Source organism: Pristiophorus japonicus, chromosome 3, assembly GCF_044704955.1.
Source record: "Pristiophorus japonicus isolate sPriJap1 chromosome 3, sPriJap1.hap1, whole genome shotgun sequence".
Classification (NCBI taxonomy): Eukaryota; Metazoa; Chordata; class Chondrichthyes; family Pristiophoridae; genus Pristiophorus; species Pristiophorus japonicus.
Window position 1 is genome coordinate 48,753,689 of NC_091979.1, and position 23,371 is coordinate 48,777,059.

Genomic DNA, 23,371 nt, shown 5'->3' on the forward strand with positions numbered 1-23,371 from the left:
TGAGAGTAATTAAGACAGTAGGTGACAAAGGCAGAGACAAGAGTTTCAGCAGCAGATGAGCACAAGGGCAGTCAGGCAATGTTACAAGGTGGAAATAGGACAATTTTATGGTGGCAAGGATATGAATCAGAAACTCAGCTCATGGTTGAAAAGGACATAACGTTTTTGAATCTGAAGAAAACCCAATCAACAAAAGATCAACTTCTTGCCGTGGAGTTTCCAGCCAGATATTAGCAGACTTGAAATGGCGCTAAAGATTGCTGAATTTTAAACACGAGTTGTGCCCATAACCACTTTATGCTCAACTATCTGTGATCTTTTACACTGGTTCAAAAGTCCATTTTCCAGAGCAGTCCTCAACCACAAGACTGGCCAGGTCATCAGGTTATAATGGCAAGATTATGCTGATTGCACACTTGGGTTTTTTTTTTTAAATCACATTGCACTCAGATTTTTGGGGACACAGACATCAGTGAATCCAGTGTTAATCATCTGTATTGCAGTGACCGGCAGTCAATTGAAGCCTGACATAGGTCTGTTTCTCCTGCTACTACTGCAATTACTTAAAAAGTTCAGTTTAGTCTAACATTAAGTCAATTACAGCAGAGCAAGCGCACATGCGTGGTTTCAAGTGACTACTAGTCACAGATCTTATGTACCAAGCGCAGATCAATTGCAGCCAATTAAAAAGTAAGACCTAGAGCAATCAGTCAGTTGAAGAATGGCACATCTCCTAGCAATCCAACTCCTCTGCGACGCTGTAGAATGCCCTGTTCCAGTCACAAAATAATTACAATGGATTATGCGGCTTGATTGCGCTGATGCATAGGAAATTTTATGTTCAGGCTTATGGTAATGAGTTTGCATGGAAACTTGATTGTAACTTAACCTTGGCAAAACCAGAGCAGCATTTTGGGTGCGTTTTGCTGACTGCACCCTTAATGGAAACTACACACCATTTGTCTCAACCATCATGAAGATGTGACCATCACAGAAGTTGTTTTCATTTCAGCTTCTTCTAGAAACCTATACAGATTTCATACTAGGCAACGTGATTGTAGGAAAGGCACCAGAACCACATCAAAATCTTTTCTCCAACTGATGATTATAATACTTTTACAAAGAATATGTTTAAATTTAGATTCAGTTGCAGAAAAAGTAATTAGATTCAAGTATAAATAACACTGGCATTTCCTTTATACACATTAGCTTCAAGGTACAAATGCAGCCCCTGCATTGTGAAATAATGCTCAACCAAACAGATATTCTGATATGTATGTTTAATTTCCCTGCATTTTTTTCACTTAACAAGATCAAGTAACAAGGAAGTTGTCTGATGTAGTGCTGACACTAACATTCCAATACTAATACTGTTGAAAAGGCCTATGTAATAGTAATTGTATAAACTCATAAAAACACTATACTAAAGGAGTCCAAACATAAAAGTCAGACAGTCTTTCTAACCTGTTACTTGCCTTGCAGCCACAGGAAAAGGAGCAAAATGGAAGTTGATAATCAATTCTGTTTCACTACCCTCGCCCTCCAAAACAATAGAAAATACTATTTTTTTGTCTTGACTTAAATGTCTGATAAAGAAATGTCACTTAGTATTTACCAAACATCCATCTATTCAATTTGTGAGAAAAAAAAACTGAGTGAAAACTTTACAATGTACAAAAAATGACAAGGATTTACATGGCCTACCTAAATATCTTTAAATTTTTTTTAAGCACAAAGTTGATTTGTACAAGTTACAAAATGTAAACATGGCAAAATAAATAGTTAAAACAAGTGACAAAAGGATCCCAATTTCATGCTCATGATCCCATAGATTTGTGTCATTTTCATTCTGTTGTAATTTCAAGTGCAAAGCATGATGAATATCTAGTATTCAAGTAACAGAAATACATATGATGATACAAATAAACTATTGTACAAGGTAGTGATCACCTGAACTTTACAAAATTTACATTTATATATTGACAATTTTTTACATTTATGATATGACACCATTCAGGTCCACATTTAGCACTTGCAATCCATTGGGTGCCTTATTCTGCATTCTTTCTGGAATACAAGATTTCCATCACTGTACTTCTTAGAAGAGGCGCTTTAGACGGTATTATGTCACCTCCATAGCTACTGTCTTGTCTGCAATACCATTCAATAATCTCTCTGGTTCACTGCTCTCCCTACAAGAAAAGAAACAATCTTTAATTTTTTATAGAAATTACATCTGTACATCATGATTCTTAGAGAAAGCAAAGTAAAGAAATAAAACAAACATGTTCATTCCAATTTTTAAAAATGATTCCTTAAAGTTTAAATCTTGAGTACCAGTTGTCTATTTCTGCTGCAACAAGAAATGGATTCCAATATTAAAATTGAACTTAATACAATATTACCCAAGAATACAATTGCATTAAATCAAAGTATTTTATTTTCAAATATTGGTAGTCCAACCAGTAACTAAAACAGAACAAAGATGTTCATATGGTTTCATTCTCCAGTTCAGTTATGCTTTTAATTCAAGCTGCACACATTTGCCGGAATCTTCCCAGCCCTGTGAGTGCAGGTTTGGAGGCAGGCCTGCTGTCAAAACGGCCCTGATTGACAGCGGGTCAGGATCCAGCTCTGAACCCGCCTCCGTGTGAGCTACTGACCTGTCAGATCTGCGTTTGGATGCGGGACAGACAATTATCATTAAAAAGGTGCTTGTTAAAAGGCTTAAAAGCAGGTACTTACAATTTTACCAACCTTTTGACAAGTTTACCGTGCCTCGGGGAACACGGCAGGTAAGTGGAGTCGGATTCTCAGTGACTCTCTATTGCTTTGGCTAGTTGACAGCTGCAGAAGTGGTATAAAAGCTATCATTTCACAGCTGTTCACTTTCCAATGTCAGAAGCTGAAGCCTTCAGGATTTGGAAGAGTTTTTTGAGCTGTATGTATTTTGGAAGTGTATGCAGTGAACTCTCTATTCACTGTCATCTCCTTGGAGCAACCTCTCTCACTATTGAAAGGGCCCTTCTGTCATCTCAACCTCACCTGCCATCTATTCCAGCAGCATCGGTGCTCTTGAAAAAAATCTCACCGTGGTCCATAGAATCCCACCACGATCAGCCCCAACACTAATATCACTTAACACACCAACACCACCAATCTTCTCTGCAATCACCTGATGCTGCACAGTACACAAGGCATCAGCACCCGACCACATTGATGCCCGAGAGGCCAGTGATGGCCTCACCATGGACACATTTACTTCACATGCTGCCTGCCACATGATGCACCAGGTTGGCACCACCCCACACCAGCTCCATAAAACATCCCTGCAATGTCCAACCCATTCCTTTCACACTCATCACCATTGTGGGAGGTACCCTTATGTCTCACCATTCACTATAACTCAATAAGCCACTTGCAAAGCTGCCTGCAAATCTGACCAAGAAGGCAAAGTGCTGAAAATAACACATCGACATTAACTATACATGAATATTGGCTAAAGGACCCAAGTGCTTACCTTTGTGGTTTTGTTAGTTGGTATGATTGAACAAGGATGACTGTGAGGGGTGGCTAGTGAAATGGGGAACTGATAATGCAGATAGAGAGCAGGATGGGTGGAGGTGCAAGGTAAGTTGGTGTGAGTAAGGATGTGCAGGAGTAGAATAGGGAAGGCAGAGGGATGGGGATGCGATGAGTGGCACAGCAGGATGAGGTTGATTGTGGCTTTCTAGTAACGTTTCGTGATCTACTGAGATTATTGAAAGGTTTGCACCACTGCTGCCTGGTCCTCCTGACATCTGCTTGTGCCCTCCTGTGCAATCAGGCTGCATTGGTGCCCTAGGGAGGTCCCTGCTGCCCATGCAAAGGGAAGAGGTCCTCCCTGCGTACTGTGGCTCCCTCCATAAGCATCTGGAGGGATTCATGGGAGAGCCTGGGTGCAGCCTTGCACTTCTGCAGTGCTTCAGTGTTTGCAGCACCTCAATGCGGCAGAACATTGACAGAAGAACTGTCAAAAATGTTGTGGCATGGTCCCTTTAAGGAAACCGGCTGATGATGCGTCATCAAATGAGGTCATCAGATCGGCTTCCTCTTAATTGGCCGGGAACCCCCAGGGCGGGCTTAACAAGCCCAATCATTGGAAGATTCGGGGCAGAGAGCGGGCTCACCACATGCCAACAGCCCTGACCACATCGATCCCGCCGCGTGTGGCGAAATTGCGGCCATCGTTTCGATCTTTTAGATAGACTCTCTTATTTCCCAGTTGATTATCACTCTGCAAACTGTGTCTCAAATCATTAATCTGATTGTTTTTTCCAAATGCCAATGACAAGTAATCTCCCAATAAATTTCACTGCACATTCAACAATGGATTTCAAGACTGCAATCTCATCTCAGGATTTACACATCATCTATGATTCTACAAATAGCTGCATTATACCATCTAGATTTCCTTTCCCTTCCTGCCCTATTATTCAGCCACGATGAACTGGCAGGGAGGGTGAAGGGAAGAGGTCATCAGGCACCCCAATCAAGAAGAAAATCTGATTGACCCCAAAGCTTACATCACTGCTCCTGTAAGGATGAATATTCAAATACACAAAAGTTACACAAGGATCTCTTATCTACATGCAAGAGATAGTGCCAGAGTAAAGATCACTCTCAGAAACCACTTACACCCATTTCGAACTTGCATATATGTAGACCTTCTTTACCTACCTAGCCAAGCTACTGATGGCACTACTAGGAGTCACCTTTGGCACCCTGTCAAGGCTGGTAGCAGCTGTGGCCAGCTTTAAGGCAGAAGGAGAAGGTGCTGAAGTCCTTGCACTGAGATGCACATTGACAGGAGTAACCACATTCATACTGTTCAGACGCACAGCAGTTCCTATGCAGGAATTGTTCACAGGAAACGACTGAGGACTGCTTGTGCGTAATGCAGGGAACACGTGATTCGCTGAGGTGCGACTGACAGTTCTTATAATTTGTACAGTAGATAATCCTGGGCTGGAGGACGAAGTAGCATTGGAGGGTTGGAGATTTCTATAGGTGCCTGTGAAAAGAAGCATGAACGTCAATTAAAAGTGAACTAATCTCTTCACGCATGAACAGTTTTATTCTTGACTGGTTTTCTACACAATCTCTGAATTAGAATGTTATAATAAAATAGGAGAAACAATGTTTTTTTATATAAACAATTCAGGTGTAGAAACTTTCAGAAGCCTGCAACCAATGTTCCCTTTAAGCTGAGCAGCTGTGCAACACTCTTGAGATACACCCCAGGGAGTGAGCCAATTTTTAAATTGAAAAAACTGCACACGTACGGACTTTTGAACTGGCCGCGCAGCCAGTTAAAGGGGCCGTGCGGCTCAAGAAGAATTACAGGGAAACTTGCCTGCAACTTGGAATGCAAGTTTCCAGCTGATGGATGAGTAAACTGGAATTTGGTCACACGTTTTTGTTTTTGGGGAGATGTAGCATTTACATGGCTCACACAAGAGCCTCCAGTGGCAGAAACTTGGTTCCGTGGCAGTACAATATAAGATGGGTTTTTACAAAAGAACACACCAGCCCGGATCAATGAGTCTTGGATCAATGCATGCCAAAACGTATTTAGCCCTCTAATAAAGCTGGATGACCAAGTGCACTAAATGGTACAATTTTAAAAGGGGTGCAGGAACAGAGACCTGGGGGGTATATGTACACAAACCTTTGAAGGTGACAGGACAAATAAAAGCATATGGAACCATTGGCTTTACTAATAGAGGCAGAGAGCACAAAAACAAGAAAGTTATGCTAAACCTTTTTTAAAACACTGGTTAGCCTCCAGCTGGATTAGTGTGTTCAAATCTGGACACCACAATTTAGGAAGGATGTCAAAGCATTGGAGAGGATGTTGAAGATATTTAATAGAGTAGTACCTGGGATGAGGGACTTCAGTGATGTGGAGAGACTGGAGAATCTGGGTTGTTCACCTTAGAGCAGAGATGATTAAAGGGAGATTTATAAAAAAGTACTCAAACTCTGGCTAAGATACCAATGCCACTGAGTTCAAACAGTAATTAATGCTGGAAGTATAACTCCAGATGCATCCAAGCTCATTATCCCCTTTTGCTACTGATGAGCACCTAAATGCCATTTCGTGCTGTACATAGCTTGACAGAAATTAATAAATCACCAATAAAGAAATTGAAAATGAGCAATAGATAGAACTCGAAGCCCAGATCTTCCAGTTTCTTAAACTTGATTTTTTTAAATTATACTCATAAATGGATCAATAACAATTAAAAATAAAACCTAAATGTGTCCAAGATATTAAATGGAAAATTAACAGAATTAATTACTTTCCATAGTGTTCACAATGAAGTCCATCAACTAAGAAATTATTGCACTGTCCATCTGAATTGGAATTGCTCTAAACTCAGTACAGGGGCCACCTCTTGATTTTATATTCCTTGTGGAAAAGAATATGCTGTTGTAGAGTAACATCTGCTTTATAGAAATGACGAAAAGTCATAGGGCAGAATTTTCCATGGTGGCAGTGGGCGTGATCGGTGGCAGGTCGGGTGAGAAAGTTGTGGGACAGCTCGCTCCCACGTGCCTTTCCCACAGGTGCATCCGTCAGCGTAGCGCTGACCCGACCTGACCTACAGCCGGGGGGGGGGGGGGGAACCCAATTGAAAATATTAGGAGGTACTTTACAGGTACTTAAGAGCACCCCCCCGCCCCCCCACCACTTTTTACATTTTCGTGCATGGCCATGGGATTCACACAGCTCGGGAACCATGTCCGTCAACCTGAGGCGCGAGTTCCGTGGCCATTGCTCCAGCTGATTACTTGACGGCATGGAAAACAAGCCAAAATAAAAACATGTTGATTACATCAGCTAACAGATTGATGGAGGTTCTGTACTACTTGAAAAGCTACTAGTAAATGCTAATTTTTCACTGGCCATTCTCAGCTATTGCCTTCCAACATGAACAGGAATTGCAGTGAATTAATCTGCACTATAAAAATGCCATCTTTCATATGAGTTTTACCCCCCCCCCACAAAGAACTGCCCATATATTGGGAATCTTGTACTCATCAACTTCTTCAGCACTTATTTTCATAGGACTAAGTAACTAACTCAGGCGTACAGATTGGAGAGCTTAGCACTTTCAATTACAAAAAGTATTAAAGCACCGTCTTCCAGAGAACAGAGCCTTGACGGAACACAGCTTTGTGGTAAAATTGTACCTGCAGACATTGGACAATTAGTCCCTCAGAGCCCTTGAGGCAATGTCCCCAAGCACATTATAAAGCACTGCCTTTTTTTTTTTAATCAAGTCTTCTGCCATAAACTACAACTTTGCAGAGCCTTCTGTGATGAATAGGTGGTTGTGGTGTCATGGAGTTATGGTGTAGATCATGGATCTTTATACAGTGAGAGAGTGGGAGACTATTCTTTAGAACAAAACTAGATTTTACTCTTATGAGTGGAGAATGCTTGATCAAGAAAGACAAAACCAGAGAGTTTTACACTGGTAAAAAAGCTCTGCTACCATGGCAAAAATTTGAATACTAAATTATAAAAGCTGTAATGATCAACACCGGAAATCCAATTCTGCCATAGCAGTAGTATAATGCTGCAACTTTTGCCTCAGTCACCGAACTAAGTGATTTGGTGTCAAAAGTTTCCCGGGATGGCGGGACTGACCTATCAAGAAAGACTGGATCAACTGGGCTTGTATTCACTGGAGTTCAGAAGAATGAGAGGGGACCTCATAGAAACATATAAAATTCTGACAGGGTTAGACAGGTTAGATGCAGGAAGAATGTTCCCAATGTTGGGGAAGTCCAGAAGCAGGGGTCACAGTCTAAGGATAAGGGGTAAGCCATTTAGGACCGAGATGCGGAGGAACTTCTTCACCCAGAGAGTGGTGAACCTGTGGAATTCTCTACCACAGAAAGTTGTTGAGGCCAATTCACTAAATATATTCAAAAAGGAGTTAGATGAGGTCCTTACTGCTAGGGGGATCAAGGGGTATGGCGAGAAAGCAGGAATGGGGTACTGAAGTTGAATGTTCAGCCATGAACTCATTGAATGGCGGTGCAGGCTAGAAGGGCCGAATGGCCTACTCCTGCACCTATTTTCTATGTTTCTATGTTTCTAAAAGGCAGGCCTCAACTTTCTGCCGACAAGTCCCACTTTATTAAAGGTCAATTCAATCTAACTAATTTCTGAGAGTGAGATAAGAGGTCATTTACAAGTGGTGGAACTGTTTATGCTGTTGAATAATGCTGATTTAGGTAAAAATTGTTTTTCTCCATTCTGGTGTTGAAAACCTGTCAATTACTGCCATACTTCCTTAAAGATAGATCATGATGGAACAAGAGGGGGTAGGAACTTGCAACTGAAAGCTTCTACTACATATTAAAATCACTGCTCTAATGATTGGTTTCAATTTCTTCTTGCTCTTGGCTGAAATGATTTCAAGAATTGGCTGGTGATCTGCAGCAGATAAGATGGGCAATAAAGCATTGAATTTATTCTTTTTTTTAAATCATGAAGTTGAATACATACTACTCCTGAGAAACCAAGGTGGTCGACATGCAATTTCCAATTCATCCAGCATTCCACTGCTGGAAGCAAAAATGAATAAAGTTTAACTAAGCTGGAGATCCCATATAATTAATGTTCAACTGTCCTTTCAACTGACTGTCTGCTTCAGTAAAAATACAAAGCAAGCTCTTATTCTTATCAGCAAGTTGTGGGAGGAAAGCTACGAGTGTTGCTAACCTGAAATCACCGTGCATGTTTTTGCATTCCTTAAATTTCTGGATTACCCAAGAGAATCTTGCTGAAAATCATTCCTCCCCTCCCTCCCAACATTTATTAATATTTAGCAAAAGGTTTTACATAGACAACAGTATTACACCCTCACCTGCAGACTGGACAACACCATTCATGTTTGTAGTATGACCTGTAGCATCCTTGGAAACATCTGCCTGACCTGGTCCAGGAGCACTAACAACAGCTGATGCAGCAAAATGGGCACTAGCTGAATCCAAGGTTTTTGAAGAGCAGTCAGATATCCTGGATCCCTGAAAAGATAATTCACAACCCAAATTTTCAACAGAGGGAAGCTAAGTAAGTACACAAGGGAGAAAGGAATAGAAGGACATGCTGTTAGGGTTAGATGAGAGTGAGGTGAAGTAAAGAGATACGAATTCCTGAAATGCCCACAATACAATATTAGTAATTCATAATGTTACTTAATCCAAAATAACAAGATAGATTAAAGGAAAAGGCCCTTTTAGTCCATTTCATCGCTTCCTTCCAAAGTACCAATCTTAACAATCTTCCTAATATAGCTACTTCTTAACCGAGTTCAATGTTCTGGATGCAGCAACCCTTGTTGGTGAATTATTCTAGCTATTTACTTTTTGTGAAAGTAAATATTTTGAAGTGTTTCCTAAATTACCCATTACCATTCTAAGCTTAAGCCCTATCAGCTAATATACAGAAAGTACTCCAAAGGCTAGCCTTTGCAGTTAATTGCATTTGGCACTTAGTCCTACAATGCTTAAAAAGGCAAGTGCAATTTGTATTTAAAAGTTTTACAAAATAATTTACATGTAAAATACTTTTATGGGGGCCTTATTTATCAAGAAAGGAGTAAATTTAAAATTACTTTTGTATTTGTGCTTGACACTATTTCAAGTTTCAGGACAGCGATGTCTGTGGGCTGCTCCCTCTCATTTTATACACTGGAATAAGGGAGCTGGGTAGGTGCATTGGGCACTGCTTTTATATAGATACCCACAGATAACATACAGACTGGCACCCAGCAATGACATTAACTAAAATCAGCTCTTTTATCCTGATAGCTAAATCATAGATCCACATTTTCATGGGTCTACAATGCAATCAGGATTAATGAGTCTGGCTAATTTACAGAACGGAGCAAATCCAACATGTGTGCAGTCAGCTGCATTCAGTGTAAAACTTAAATGGTTTAAAGAAAATCCAGAAGATTAGATCAATAAATTGGAAAACCTGCAATTACAATTTAGTGAACCCAAAGTCTTAAGTGAATAAATCTTGTTCAAGAACAGTGTGGTCATAACTATATCAGAATCATACAACAAGTCTAGTGTCATTTGCCCACTTCTGGTTTTGAAAATGCAGTGATAAATTATTCCTTGGTAATATTCAAATGTTGCATTTTTCAGCAGAAAAGGAAAAAAATATTTTTGCTCTGCAAGCATCAATGATGACTGAATATAAATTGTTGTCCAATTACTCCAGAAGAATATAGGAGAAAATTACATTTGTTTAGGCAAAGGTGGCATGGCCACCTGAGTAAAGGCACATGGGTTTAAGTACCAATTTGATTCAGTTCCTCATCTCATTCGTGCTACATAGAATATTTCCAAAGGGGAGCTACCCAATGGGGGGAGGAAATAGAAGTCAATTGGATGGATGTTCCCACTAGCTTCTCATAAGGCTCTTGCTGGGATAGGAGGTAGTTAGAAACAAAAGTATCCACATAGAAGAGCATATGCTCTTTTTTTTTTTAAAAAGCACTAATTAGCAAACCTCACTCGGAGCCACAGGCAAGAATTGTTAGCAAACTAAATTTGCTAGTCTTCCTTATTCTTTATATTTATTCTGTACATACTAAAAGATTATTATACTTTGCAGCAATTTGTCTAAAATGGATTATTTGATAAAGAAAAAAGAACTTGCATTTATATAGCACCATTCACGACCCCAGGACCTCCCAATTAGATTCTTAATTGCTGACCACATCACATGCGGTTAAAATTAAGTACTGCTAGCTAATTCATCATGCTGTAGAGAATATACATTAAGGTTTGGTATGCCAAAGACACAAATATGTAAATGTTTGCCTAACCTGCTGTGGTCTTTGTGAACTAGCGGGTATCTATTGGATTGCTCCTGTGATCACCCAATGGCGGAGATAGCCACTGTCCTTGGACAGGGACCCATCTCAGGTTATTTAAAGTGTTCAAACTAGATCAAGGGATCAAGTCATTTTATTCAACTGTAATCATGTGGGGCTGTTTACTATACATGTTGGTTTGTCCATACAAATTCAGCTGCTAAACTCCACTTGGATTCTTGTGATGGATTCCTGTGATGTTTAATGACTAAGAGTTATGAAAAATGATTTAGTATCCTTTGTTCTGGAATTCCTTCAAAGGAATTTGGAACTCTTTCTTGAGTGGTATTGCAGGAAGACAGATCTGTCTGGCCATCAGGGTACAAGGCTAATCAGATTCTCAGTAAAGGAGTCTTCCACCAGGTTTATGAGGTTGTTTGTCATGGGTTAGCACAAGGGAAATGTCTTTATTATTTTGATTCCATGATTCCAAGAAGACTTGTGAAATCTATATTCACTGCAAATCTAGTACATTTGGTCCATTTCATTTATCTATTTTAGTAATGTTCAATAAATTTGCCAACTGAATTATAACCCGAGCATGAGTATATATTCTTTCAGTTACCAAAGATGAGATCACATGGCAGCTCAATATATTCAAATAAGCTAAGTACAGTCAACAGCACTCTGGTTGATTCTCAGGGTCTCACTACATTTACATAGATAGCAGGCAGGTAAAGATGGACTTTGATTCATAAGGGACGTGAAGTGATGCTGAACCCAAGGAAACAGCTAGAATAAAGAACCAAAAACTTAGCAACCTAAGTGGCAAAGATGGAATGTCACTATAAATTTTAAGCTTTGTAAGTCACTTGTTCCCTTCTAGCCCCATAAGAGCACTGTAGCATTATTACGATATAATCAAGCAGTACAATACTTCTACGATGAATTACTGATTTTTTATTTTGGGGGGGGGGGGGGCGGCGTAAAAAGAGATCACAGCCTCTTAATCTATCTTCTGAGATTACATTAAGGAATATTGTTGGGGCAGACAAGAGACATAGCTGCACTAATATCTAACCTCTGCTATACCTGATGCAGCAGCGGTCAACTGAAACACTGGGTTCAAAATATTCCATTCCACAGCACAGGCAACAATGTCACTGCCCGCTTCGGTCACTTGGAGGAGCATAAAGCATAAAAACAAAAGGCACACCTGTTGCACAAACCTATGTTACCTGTGAACTTCCATGGGAGATGTTTGAGGAATGTTGGGATTGTTGTCGCTGCATCTGTGCTAACTGCTGTCTCTGCATCTGAGCAAGCTGTTGTTGATGGGTGTGGTACTGTTCCTCCGTTATGCCACCTGTTATTAGACGAGGAAAAGCCTTCATATCATGGTCTAATAATGTCAGTTGAACACCAAACAAATGAAGTGGGTTTTTTTTTGTAAGGTTAGCCCAGGACACAGTGACAAATATCTGAGACTTTTTAAAAAGCCTGCATGTGCTTAACATATACTTGAAAAAGTTAAGATTTTTTTCCCGTTAGACTACCGTTTTCTATTTCTGAAGTGGTTGCTATGTACATGCAGACAAGAATACATCATGAAACACATTGAACTATATTGTATGTACACACACACAAAGAAAATACATGTTTACAAGTTAATGTAGGAAAATGTAGGAGAGCGAAAGTGCGAGAGCGCAAAAAGAAAAAGAGCAAGGAAGATCATATTATTTCAGATCCGAGCATTATGGTTGTAATCACACCCACCTAGTTACTCAATATTTACAAATTCTGCTCTTAACAGCTGAAGGAGTCTCAGACCCCATTGAAACAATAAGTATTACAAGCTACATTACTCACCAGATATCCTATTCCTACTGGTGATCATGGTACTCGATGGTAAAATAGAAGACATCGGAATTCTCCTTTTATTCACATTCTGTCCTAATTTTTTGGAAGTACAGTGGTTATCACTGTCCTGAAGCTGGGATAACCGAGGCTGGAAGTGCCTTAATCGGCATGCTTTGATATTGCTTAGTATTTCACTAAGTGACAGTCTATTTGTAAAGTCTTTATTGGAAGAAATGGTCCATGAGTCGTCAGACGAAAAAGCAGCTGGGGAGCTAGGCGATGACAGCATTTCTGGGTCAATTTGGCATAGAATGTGATCATGATCTGTGGATGCACGATCTAACAAAAACCTAAAAAGGTAGGGGGAAAAAAAAAGTGCTTTAAATCTCCATAGCTGCTATAAACACCATGATAAACTAGATTTTATGGTTGCCGTAAGTGCTTGGACTAATTATGATGAATCTGTTCAACCAGAGCAAGGACAGACAATTTACTTCCAGAAATGCTAATAATCTAGTTGTAGTATTATTTAGATGCCATACTAGTCACTTGAATTTATCAATTCTGAAGGATCAAACTTTGACTCTCTGCAGACCATTTTTATTACAAATGTTCTAGTTTTTAACTTCCCTCTCAATTCTGAGCTTAACATAACATCTCATAACTATTATGCCTTAAAGAGAATGAGACAAACATGATGCCGACTATCAGTTTTGTGAATGCCAAGTACTAGAATATCTTGAATTTCACTTATGAGCATTACGGCCTACTTGTTGATTCACATTTCTTTTCAATAGATCTTTTTTCCTCATTGTAACAACTTTTATTTGCAATTAGAGAGAAACATTTATGTACAGGACATAAGAAATTGCATACACCAGTTAGGGAAGTGTAAATACTGCCACCTTTGATATAGCAGACTAGCCTTTCATCTGTGCAGGTTTGAACCCAGCCCACAGTAACATGATGGAAATATGTTATATCTGCCTTTGGCATCTGTATCCAATGTGTTTAGGCAGTCTTAGGCCCAATCTTACGGAGTATTAATCACAACATAAAATTTCCTTAACTGGTAATCTCCGTGTTTTAAAAGAGGGGACAGGTGAAGAGATTCAGAGATGGAATTCCAGAGCTTACAAGCTAGACAGCTGTAGGCATTGCCTACAATGGTGGGGCAAAGGGAGGTGGGGAATGCACAAGAGCATAGAGTTGGAAAAATCAGAGTTCAGAGGGTTGTAGGGCTGGAGGAGATTACAAGAGATAGGGAGGGGCAAGGCCATTAATGGACCGGGAGCTAATGTAGGTCAGCAAGCCTACATTGGATGAACGGGACTTGGTGCGAGTTAGAATACGGGCATTAAAGGATTGGATGAGCCAAATTTATGGAGAGTGGAAGATGGGAGGCAGGCCAGTTGCAGCCTTGAAATATTTGAGTCTGGAGGTAACAGAAGCTTGGATGAGGGTTTTAGCACCAGATAGGTCGAGGCAGGGGTGGAGACAAATGGTTAAAAGCGGTAGAAGTAGGCGGTGTTTATGATGGAGAGGATATGGAGTTGGAAGCTCAGCTCAGGGTCAAATAGGACACAGAGTTTGCGACTTTACGAAAGGGAGCTTTACTATGCAGCCAACTGTGCTACACCTGACCTGGAAGTACTACTGGCAAGTATTCCAATTGTTATTACTGCCATACTTGGTGAGTATAACATTTACCCCTTTAAAAAAGTGAAGCAAAAAACAAAAAAATGCTGCAGAGCTGTCACCATCAGCAAAAAGTAGAACATTAATTGTGTTTTCAACAAAACTACAATGGAATCTTGGCCTTTATTGCAAAGGGGATGGAGTATAAAAGTCTTGCTACAGTTATACAGGGTATTGGCGAGGCCACACCTGGAATACTATGTGCAGTTTTGGTTTCCATATTTACGAAAGGATATACTTGCTTTGGAGGCAGTTCAGAGAAGGTAAACATAGAAACATAGAAAATAGGTGCAGGAGTAGGCCATTCGGCCCTTCTAGCCTGCACCGCCATTCAATGAGTTCATGGCTGAACATGCAACTTCAGTACCCCATTCCTGCTTTTTTGCCATACCCCTTGATTCCCCCTAGTAGTAAGGACTTCATCTAATTCCCTTTTGAATATATTTAGTGAATTGGCCTCAACAACTTTCTGTGGTAGAGAATTCCACAGGTTCACCACTCTCTGGATGAAGAAGTTTCTCCTCATCTCGGTCCTAATTGGCTTACCCCTTATCCTTAGACTGTGACCCCTGGTTCTGGACTTCCCCAACATTGGGAACATTCTTCCTGCATCTAACCTGTCTAAACCCATCAGAATTTTAAACGTTTCTATGAGGTCCCCTCTCATTCTTCTGAACTCGAGTGAATACCAGCCCAGTTGATCCAGTCTTTCTTGATAGGTCAGTTCCACCATCCCGGGACTCAGTCTGGTGAACCTTCGCTGCACTCCCTCAATAGCAAGAATGGCCTTCCTCAAGTTAGGAGACCAAAACTGTACACAATACTCCAGGTGTGGTCTCACCAAGGCCCTGTACAACTGTAGCAACACCTCCCTGCCCCTGTACTCAAATCCCCTTGCTTTGAAGGCCAACATGCCATTTGCTTTCTTAACCGCCTGCTGTACCTGCATGCCAACCTTCAATGACTGATGTACCATGACACCCAGGTCTCGTTGCACCTCCCCTTTTCCTAATCTGTCACCATTCAGATAATAGTCTGTGTCTCTGTTTTTACCACCAAAGTGGATAACCTCACATTTATCCACATTATACTTCATCTGCCATGCATTTACCCACTCACCTAACCTATCCAAGTCACTCTGCATCCTCCTCGCAGCTCGCACTGCCACCCAACTTAGTGTCATCCGCAAATTTGGAGATACTACATTTAATCCCCTTGTCTAAATCATTAATGTACAGTGTAAACAGCTGGGGCCCCAGCACAGAACCTTGCGGTACCCCACTAGTCACTGCCTGCCATTCTGAAAAGTACCCATTTACTCCTACTCTTTGCTTCCTGTCTGACAACCGGTTCTCAATCCACGTCAGCACACTACCCCCAATCCCATGTGCTTTAACTTTGCACATTAATCTCTTGTGTGGGACCTTGTCGAAAGCCTTCTGAAAGTCCAAATATACCACATTAACTGGTTCGCCCTTGTCCACTCTACTGGAAACATCCTCAAAAAATTCCAGAAGATTTGTCATGCATGATTTCCCTTTCACAAATCCATGCTGACTTGGACCTATCATGTCACCTCTTTCCAAATGCGCTGCTATGACATCCTTAATAATTGATTCCATCATTTTACCCACTACTGAGGTCAGGCTGACCGGTCTATAATTCCCTGTTTTCTCTCTCCCTCCTTTTTTAAAAAGTGGGGTTACATTGGCTACCCTCCACTCAATAGGAACTGATCCAGAGTCAATGGAATGTTGGAAAATGACTGTCAATGCACCCGCTATTTCCAAGGCCACCTCCTTAAGTACTCTGGGATGCAGTCCATCAGGCCCTGGGGATTTATCGGCCTTCAATCCCATCAATTTCCCCAACACAATTTCCCGACTAATAAAGATTTCCCTCAGTTCCTCCTCCTTACTAGACCCTCTGACCACTTTTATCTCCGGAAGGTTGTTTGTGTCCTCCTTAGTGAATACCGAACCAAAGTACTTGTTCAATTGGTCTGCCATTTCTTTGTTCCCCGTTATGACTTCCCCTGATTCTGACTGCATGGGACCTACGTTTGTCTTTACTAACCTTTTTCTCTTTACATATCTTTAGAAACTTTTGCAATCCGTCTTAATGCTCCCTGCAAGCTTCTTCTCGTACTCCATTTTCCCTGCCCTAATCAAACCCTTTGTCCTCCTCTGCTGAGTTCTAAATTTCTCCCAGTCCCCGGGTTCGCTGCTATTTCTGGCTAATTTGTATACCATTTCCTTGGCTTTAATACTATCCCTGATTTCCCTTGATAGCCACAGTTGAGCCACCTTCCCTTTTTTATTTTTACGCCAGACAGGAATGTACAATTGTTGTAGTTCATCCATGCAGTCTCTAAATGTCTGCCATTGCCCATCCACTGTCAACTCCTTAAGTATCATTCGCCAATCTATCCTAGCCAATTCACGCCTCATACCTTCAAAGTTACCCTTCTTTAAGTTCTGGACCATGGTCTCTGAATTAACTGTTTCATTCTCCATCCTAATGCAGAATTCCACCATATTATGGTCACTCTTCCCCAAGGGGCCTCGCACAACGTGATTGCTAATTACACAACACCCAGTCTAAGATGGCCTCCCCCCTAGTTGGTTCCTCGACATATTGGTCTAGAAAACCATCCCTTATGCACTCTAGGAAATCCTCCTCCACTGTATTGCTTCCAGTTTGGCTAGCCCAATCTATGTGCAAATTAAAGTCACCCATTATAACTGCTGCACCTTTATTGCATGCACCCCTAATTTCCTGTTTGATGCCCTCCCCAACATCACTACTACTGTTTGGAGGTCTGTACACAACTCCCACTAACGTTTTTTGCCCTTTGGTGTTCTGCAGCTCTACCCATATAGATTCCACATCATCCAAGCTAATGTCTTTCCTAACTATTGCATTAATCTCCTCTTTAACCAGCAATGCTACACCACCTCCTTTTCCTTTTATTCTATCCTTCCTGAATGTTGAATACCCCTAGATGTTGAGTTCCCAGCCCTGATCATCCTGGAGCCACGTCTCTGTAATCCCAATCACATCATATTTGTTAACATCTATTTGCACAGTTAATTCATCCACCTTATTACGGATACTCCTTGCATTAAGACACAAAGCCTTCAGGCTTGTTTTTTTAACACCCTTTGTCCTTTTAGAATTTTGCTGTACAGTGGCCCTTTTTGTTCTTTTTCTTGGGTTTCTCTGCCCTCCACTTTTCCTCATCTCCTTTCTGTCTTTTGCTTTTGTCTCCTTTTTGTTTCCCTCTGTCTCCCTGCATTGGTTCCCATCCCCCTGCCATATCAGTTTAAATCCTCCCCAACAGCACTAGCAAACACTCCCCCTAGGACATTGGTTCCGGTCCTGCCCAGGTGCAGACCGTTCGGTTTGTACTGGTCCCACCTCCCCCAGAACCGGTTCCAATGTCCCAGAAATTTGAATCCCTCTAGGTACACTAGCTTGATTCCAGGGATGAGAGGGTTGACTTATGAGGAAAGCTTGAGTAGGTTGGACCTCTACTCATTGGAATTCACAATGAGAAGTGATCGTATCGAAACGTATAAAATTATGAGAGGGCTTGACAAGGTGGACGCAGAGAGGATATTTCCACTGATAAGGGAGACTAGATCTAGGGGGCATAATCTTAGAATAAGGGGCCACCCATTTAAATCTGAGATGAGGAGGAATTTCTTCTCTCAGAGGATTGTAAATCTGTGGAATTCATTGCCTCAGAGAGCTGTGGAAGCCGGGACACTGAATAAATTTAAGACAGAGATAGACAGCTTCTTAACCGACAAGGGATTAAGGGGTTATGGGGAGTGGGCAGGGTCCATGATCGGATCAGCCATGATCGTATTAAATGGCAGAGCAGGCTCGAAGGGCCATACTCCTGCTCATATTTCTTATGTTCTTATGCTCAATGTTTGTTTGTGAAAAATATATTTAAATGAAACCCTACTATTGTCATTTTGAGGTCTAGCAAACAGCAACAGCAGGTACCCATTATAAAATGATCCATTATGTTGCTGAATGATCAATATTGTACAAATGTAGTTCTACTAGTTGAAACTATCTTATAAATATAAAATTGTTAGGTGCACAATTCTCTGCCATACTCAAAGTCTTTAGTTCTATTTTAGCCACTGTTATTATCCAAAAACTCTAAAGTCAATTTTTATTGCCGATATAAAAAGCCAGGTTTTGTTGGTTGTGTTTCAATTTTTATTTTTAGAATATAAAAAGGGAGAAAAATTAACAGAAAAATTGGGGCCTAAAAAACCCCAAAGTAAATTCACAGTAAAGTTAAGCTTTATTTAAAATGTCACTAACATTCAAATAACAATCAGATAGTAACAAATCCTCAACAACCCCAGTGAAGAAATTAAGATTTTTTCCCCCTTCCCTCACCCCTCAAATTCTTTACAGATTTTCTTCTTGGTAGTTTGGAATATTTACATACCTTCCTCCACGACCTATGCGCCTCCGTGCTAAACCGATGCACCTTCTTGGAACAGTGAGTGTGGTTAAGCAATATCTGTACCTTGACTCACTTAGCCCAGCTGGTTCAGGAGTCTGCCATGGACAGGTACTCATTTGATCCAAATGAGGCTGTTAACAGAGCAGAAATATATGGTTAAATAATTATAAATGATTGTCTTTTCACAACTCTTCTTCCATGGGTCTATAAAGACCTTCATACGTAACCTTTAAAACTAATTTGTAGAAACCACTGAAAAGGAAAATATTAAGATTACTCTACCATAAATGTGGCTTTAACTCATACTCGAAAAGTTCAACCTCCAATGACAGAAAATATCTAACGAGAAAGAAAATACACATCACCCAGGAACACTGTTTTTGACAAGAATTTTGTATCATTGTGTTGCTGATAGACCAGTCTCCTTGCTTTATTCTATGCAAGCCCTCATTAAACCATCGAAACCATAGTTATTTAACTTGGCAGCTTTGAGAGTCCAGTGAGAGCAATGTAGCATACATGCACTACTACAATTTCAAGCAGCAACAGGACAGATGGAGTCTGGGAGAAAGCTAGGCAGAAACTTAAGAAACTGCATTTACATCGTGCTTAAATCTCATCCTCAGGATACACCAATTGGCTATAGCAACAAAGGATTACATTTCGAGAACAGTCACTATTACTATTCGGACAAACATGCCAATTTGTCAATTTAGCCACAGTAAGTCTTACAAACGAACGAATCAAGAAAGATCACTAAAGTTAATTTTTATTGCCGATATTAAAAGCCAGGTTTTTTTGGGTTGTGTTTCAGTTTTTATTTTTAGAATATAAAAAAGGGGAAAAAAAACAAAGTAAATTCACAGTAAAGGTAAACTTTTATTTAAAATGTCACGAAAATTTGAGGAAAAAAAACAACAGATGAGCAAAAGGGTTCAGTTGAGGTAAATGACATCCCACAATAATCTACATTGGCTCCCTGAAGCAGCTATCTATTTAGCCCCATGCCATTTTCTCATACCCTTTCAATTTTCTTTATTTCAAATATTTTTATTAAAAAAATTGGATTCAACTAGTTTTTGGTAGGGCATTCCATGACTTAAAAATCCTAATCTCCTCTTCTGATAATTATAAATTTATGCCCTCTAGTTACGGGTGGAAATAGCTTCAGCAGAACACAGACAAATTAGCAGGATGAGCAGTGAGGCGGCAGATGCAACTTAATGTAAAGTGTGAGGCAATAGATTTTGGGAGGAAAAACAAATAATGAGTATACACTTAATGGAAAAATGCTAAATGATGTGGATGAACATATTTCCCAGAAAGTGTGAGTGAAAGTAGATAGAACCAATAGAATTTGAGGTTTTATGATAATTGCACAGAGTACAGGAGCAAAACAATGATACATTTGTGCAGGACAATACTTAGAGCACAGAGTTGAGAGATGTTTTGGGCATCCCATTTTAGAAGATAGTAAAGCCACACCCAACATACAGCAAAGATTCACCAGGATGATGCAAAGAACGAGACATTTTAGTAATACGGATAGAATTGAGATCTATTTCCAATGGAGCAAAGAAAGATTGGAAGAGACTGAATAGAGGTTTTTAAAATGAAGAAGGGTTTTGATGGAGTGAATAAGAAAACATTTAGTCTAGCTAGGGAGTCAGTGGCTAGTGGTCATTGCTTTAAAATAATCAGAGTGAGGTTAGGGAAAATGTATTTACAGACTGTTACTGGAGCATGGAACATTTTGCTACAGGGAATGGTTGATACACAGACCATCGCATCTTCAGGGAAAGTGGATAAATATTTGAAACAGAGGAATACACAGAACTATGGGGAGATAGGGAGTACTGAGAATTAGTTTTAGAAACATAGAAACATAGAAAATAGGTGCAGGAGCAGGCCATTCAGCCCTTCTAGCCTGCACCGCCATTCAATGAGTTCATGGCTGAACATGAAACTTCAGTACCCCCTTCCTGCTTTCTCGCCATAACCCTTGATCCCCCGAGTAGTAAGGACTTCATCTAACTCCCTTTTGAATATATTTAGTGAATTGGCCTCAACTACTTTCTGTGGTAGAGAATTCCACAGGTTCACCACTCTCTGGGTGAAGAAGTTTCTCCTCATCTCGGTCCTAAATGGCTTACCCCTTATCCTCAGACTGTGACCCCTGGTTCTGGACCTCCCCAACATTGGGAACATTCTTTCTGCATCTAACCTGTCTAAACCCGTCAGAATTTTAAACGTTTCTATGAGGTCCCCTCTCATTCTTCTGAACTCCAGTGAATACAAGCCCAATTGATCCAATCTTTCTTGATAGGTCAGTCCCGCCATCCCGGGAATCAGTCTGGTGAACCTTCGCTGCACTCCCTCAATAGCAAGAATGTCCTTCCTCAAGTTAGGAGACCAAAACTGTACACAATACTCCAGGTGTGGCCTCACCAAGGCCCTGTACAACTGTAGCAACACCTCCCTGCCCCTGTATTCAAATCCCCTCGCTATGAAGGCCAACATGCCATTTGCTTTCTTAACCGCCTGCTGTACCTGCATGCCAACCTTCAATGACTGATGTACCATGACACCCAGGTCTCGTTGCACCTTCCCTTTTCCTAATCTGTCACCATTCAGATAATAGTCTGTCTCTCTGTTTTTACCACCAAAGTGGATAACCTCACATTTATCCACATTATACTTCATCTGCCATGCATTTGCCCACTCACCTAACCTATCCAAGTCACTCTGCAGCCTAATAGCATCCTCCTCGCAGCTCACACTGCCACCCAACTTAGTATCATCCGCAAATTTGGAGATACTGCATTTAATCCCCTCGTCTAAATCATTAATGTACAATGTAAACAGCTGGGGCCCCAGCACAGAACCTTGCGGCACTCCACTAGTCACTGCCTGCCATTCTGAAAAGTACCCGTTTACTCCTACTCTTTGCTTCCTGTCTGACAACCAGTTCTCAATCCACGTCAGCACACTACCCCCAATCCCATGTGCTTTAACTTTGCACATTAATCTCTTGTGTGGGACCTTGTCGAAAGCCTTCTGAAAGTCCAAATATACCACATCAACTGGTTCTCCTTTGTCCACTTTACTGGAAACATCCTCAAAAAATTCCAGAAGATTTGTCAAGCATGATTTCCCTTTCACAAATCCATGCTGACTTCGACCTATCATGTCACCATTTTCCAGATGCACTGCTATGACATCCTTAATAATTTGGACTGCTCTCGCAAAAATCCTGCAAACACAATAGGACGAATAGTTTCCTCTTGTGCTATAATCCTCTATGGAGTACAGAAACTGCTTGTAGGATTCACCTCTTCTAGCCAATTCAAAGCACTGCATCAAAAAATACTTCTTTGAGCTTTCAGAACACGACAATTCTTGGTGAAATCATCCAAATTTGCTTTATGCCATTGTATCATCAATACATTAGAGATGACCTCTCCCCACCGATGTTGACAGAAGCAGTGGACCCTGAATGTGTGGAATGGTCTGTAACTTTCCCCAGTGAATTCTGCCTTACCAGTGAAAACACAAGATATATTCGATTACTGAATAACTAATCTTCATTTAGTGACAGTTTAACACACGGTTTTATTTCCATAGAAACAAAATTGCTCGGATTGGGCAAATGTTTTTGTTGCTGCTATAAAAAGTTAAAGCTTTCTGCACAATAATCAAGTGATACAAACTTTTAATAAGGACTACTGCCAACAGGAGAAAACTGAAGGTGCAGTGAAGAACAAATACTTACATATATAGCAGAGTGGGGGCGGTTGGGGGTGATATGGACCAAAGTAATAAGTTATTGTTTCAAAGGTACAGTGATGTAAACATTTTTCCCCATTGGCACAACCCATTTAAATGTGAAGGCCAAAAAGAATGAGGATGAATCACAGATGTTTTCCACAAGCTATGAAACAGACATTGAAAATAAGAGAAGCTTGGACAAATCATTCAGAATACAGCAGATCTGAGTTTTAATGGCTTGCACAATATAAATACTTCATTTTGGGAAAAATATAAAAATTTTTAAAACATAGAAAATAAGTGCAGAAATAGGCTATTCGTCCCTTCGAGCCTGCACCGCCATTCAATAAGATCATGGCTGATCATTCCCTCAGTACCCCTTTCCTGCTTTCTCTCCATACCTCTTGATCCCCTTAGCCGTAAAGGCCATATCTAACTCCCTCTTGAATATATCCAATGAACTGGCATCAACAACTCTCTGCAGCAGGGAATTCCACAGGTTAACAACTCTCTGAGTAAAGAAGTTTCTCCTCATCTCAGTCCTAAATAGCCTACCCCTTATCCTAAAGACTATGTCCCCTGGTTCTGGACTTCCCAAACATCGGGAACATTCTTCCCGCATCTAACCTGTCAGTCCAGTCAGAATCTTATACGTTTC

General features: G+C 40.6%; 1 protein-coding gene across 4 annotated transcripts in view; it reads right to left on the bottom strand.

The window, feature by feature from the left end:
- Positions 1–1,265: 1,265 nt before the first annotated feature.
- The window catches only part of epc2 (enhancer of polycomb homolog 2 (Drosophila)), an 85,899-nt gene continuing 63,793 nt past the window's right edge, over positions 1,266–23,371 (bottom strand). For 3 of the 4 annotated variants that reach the window (XM_070875340.1, XM_070875339.1, XM_070875341.1), the window contains 7 exons: positions 18,928–19,076; positions 12,762–13,102; positions 12,131–12,258; positions 8,928–9,087; positions 5,922–5,975; positions 4,720–5,053; positions 1,266–2,192 (listed from right to left, as the gene is read on the bottom strand). In XM_070875340.1, the coding sequence (XP_070731441.1) occupies positions 2,123–2,192; positions 4,720–5,053; positions 5,922–5,975; positions 8,928–9,087; positions 12,131–12,258; positions 12,762–13,102; positions 18,928–19,076 (1,236 nt within the window). In that variant the 3' untranslated portion in view covers positions 1,266–2,122. The remainder of the gene's footprint in view (positions 2,193–4,719; positions 5,054–5,921; positions 5,976–8,927; positions 9,088–12,130; positions 12,259–12,761; positions 13,103–18,927; positions 19,077–23,371) is intronic. The other variant, XM_070875342.1, reaches the window with a different exon arrangement.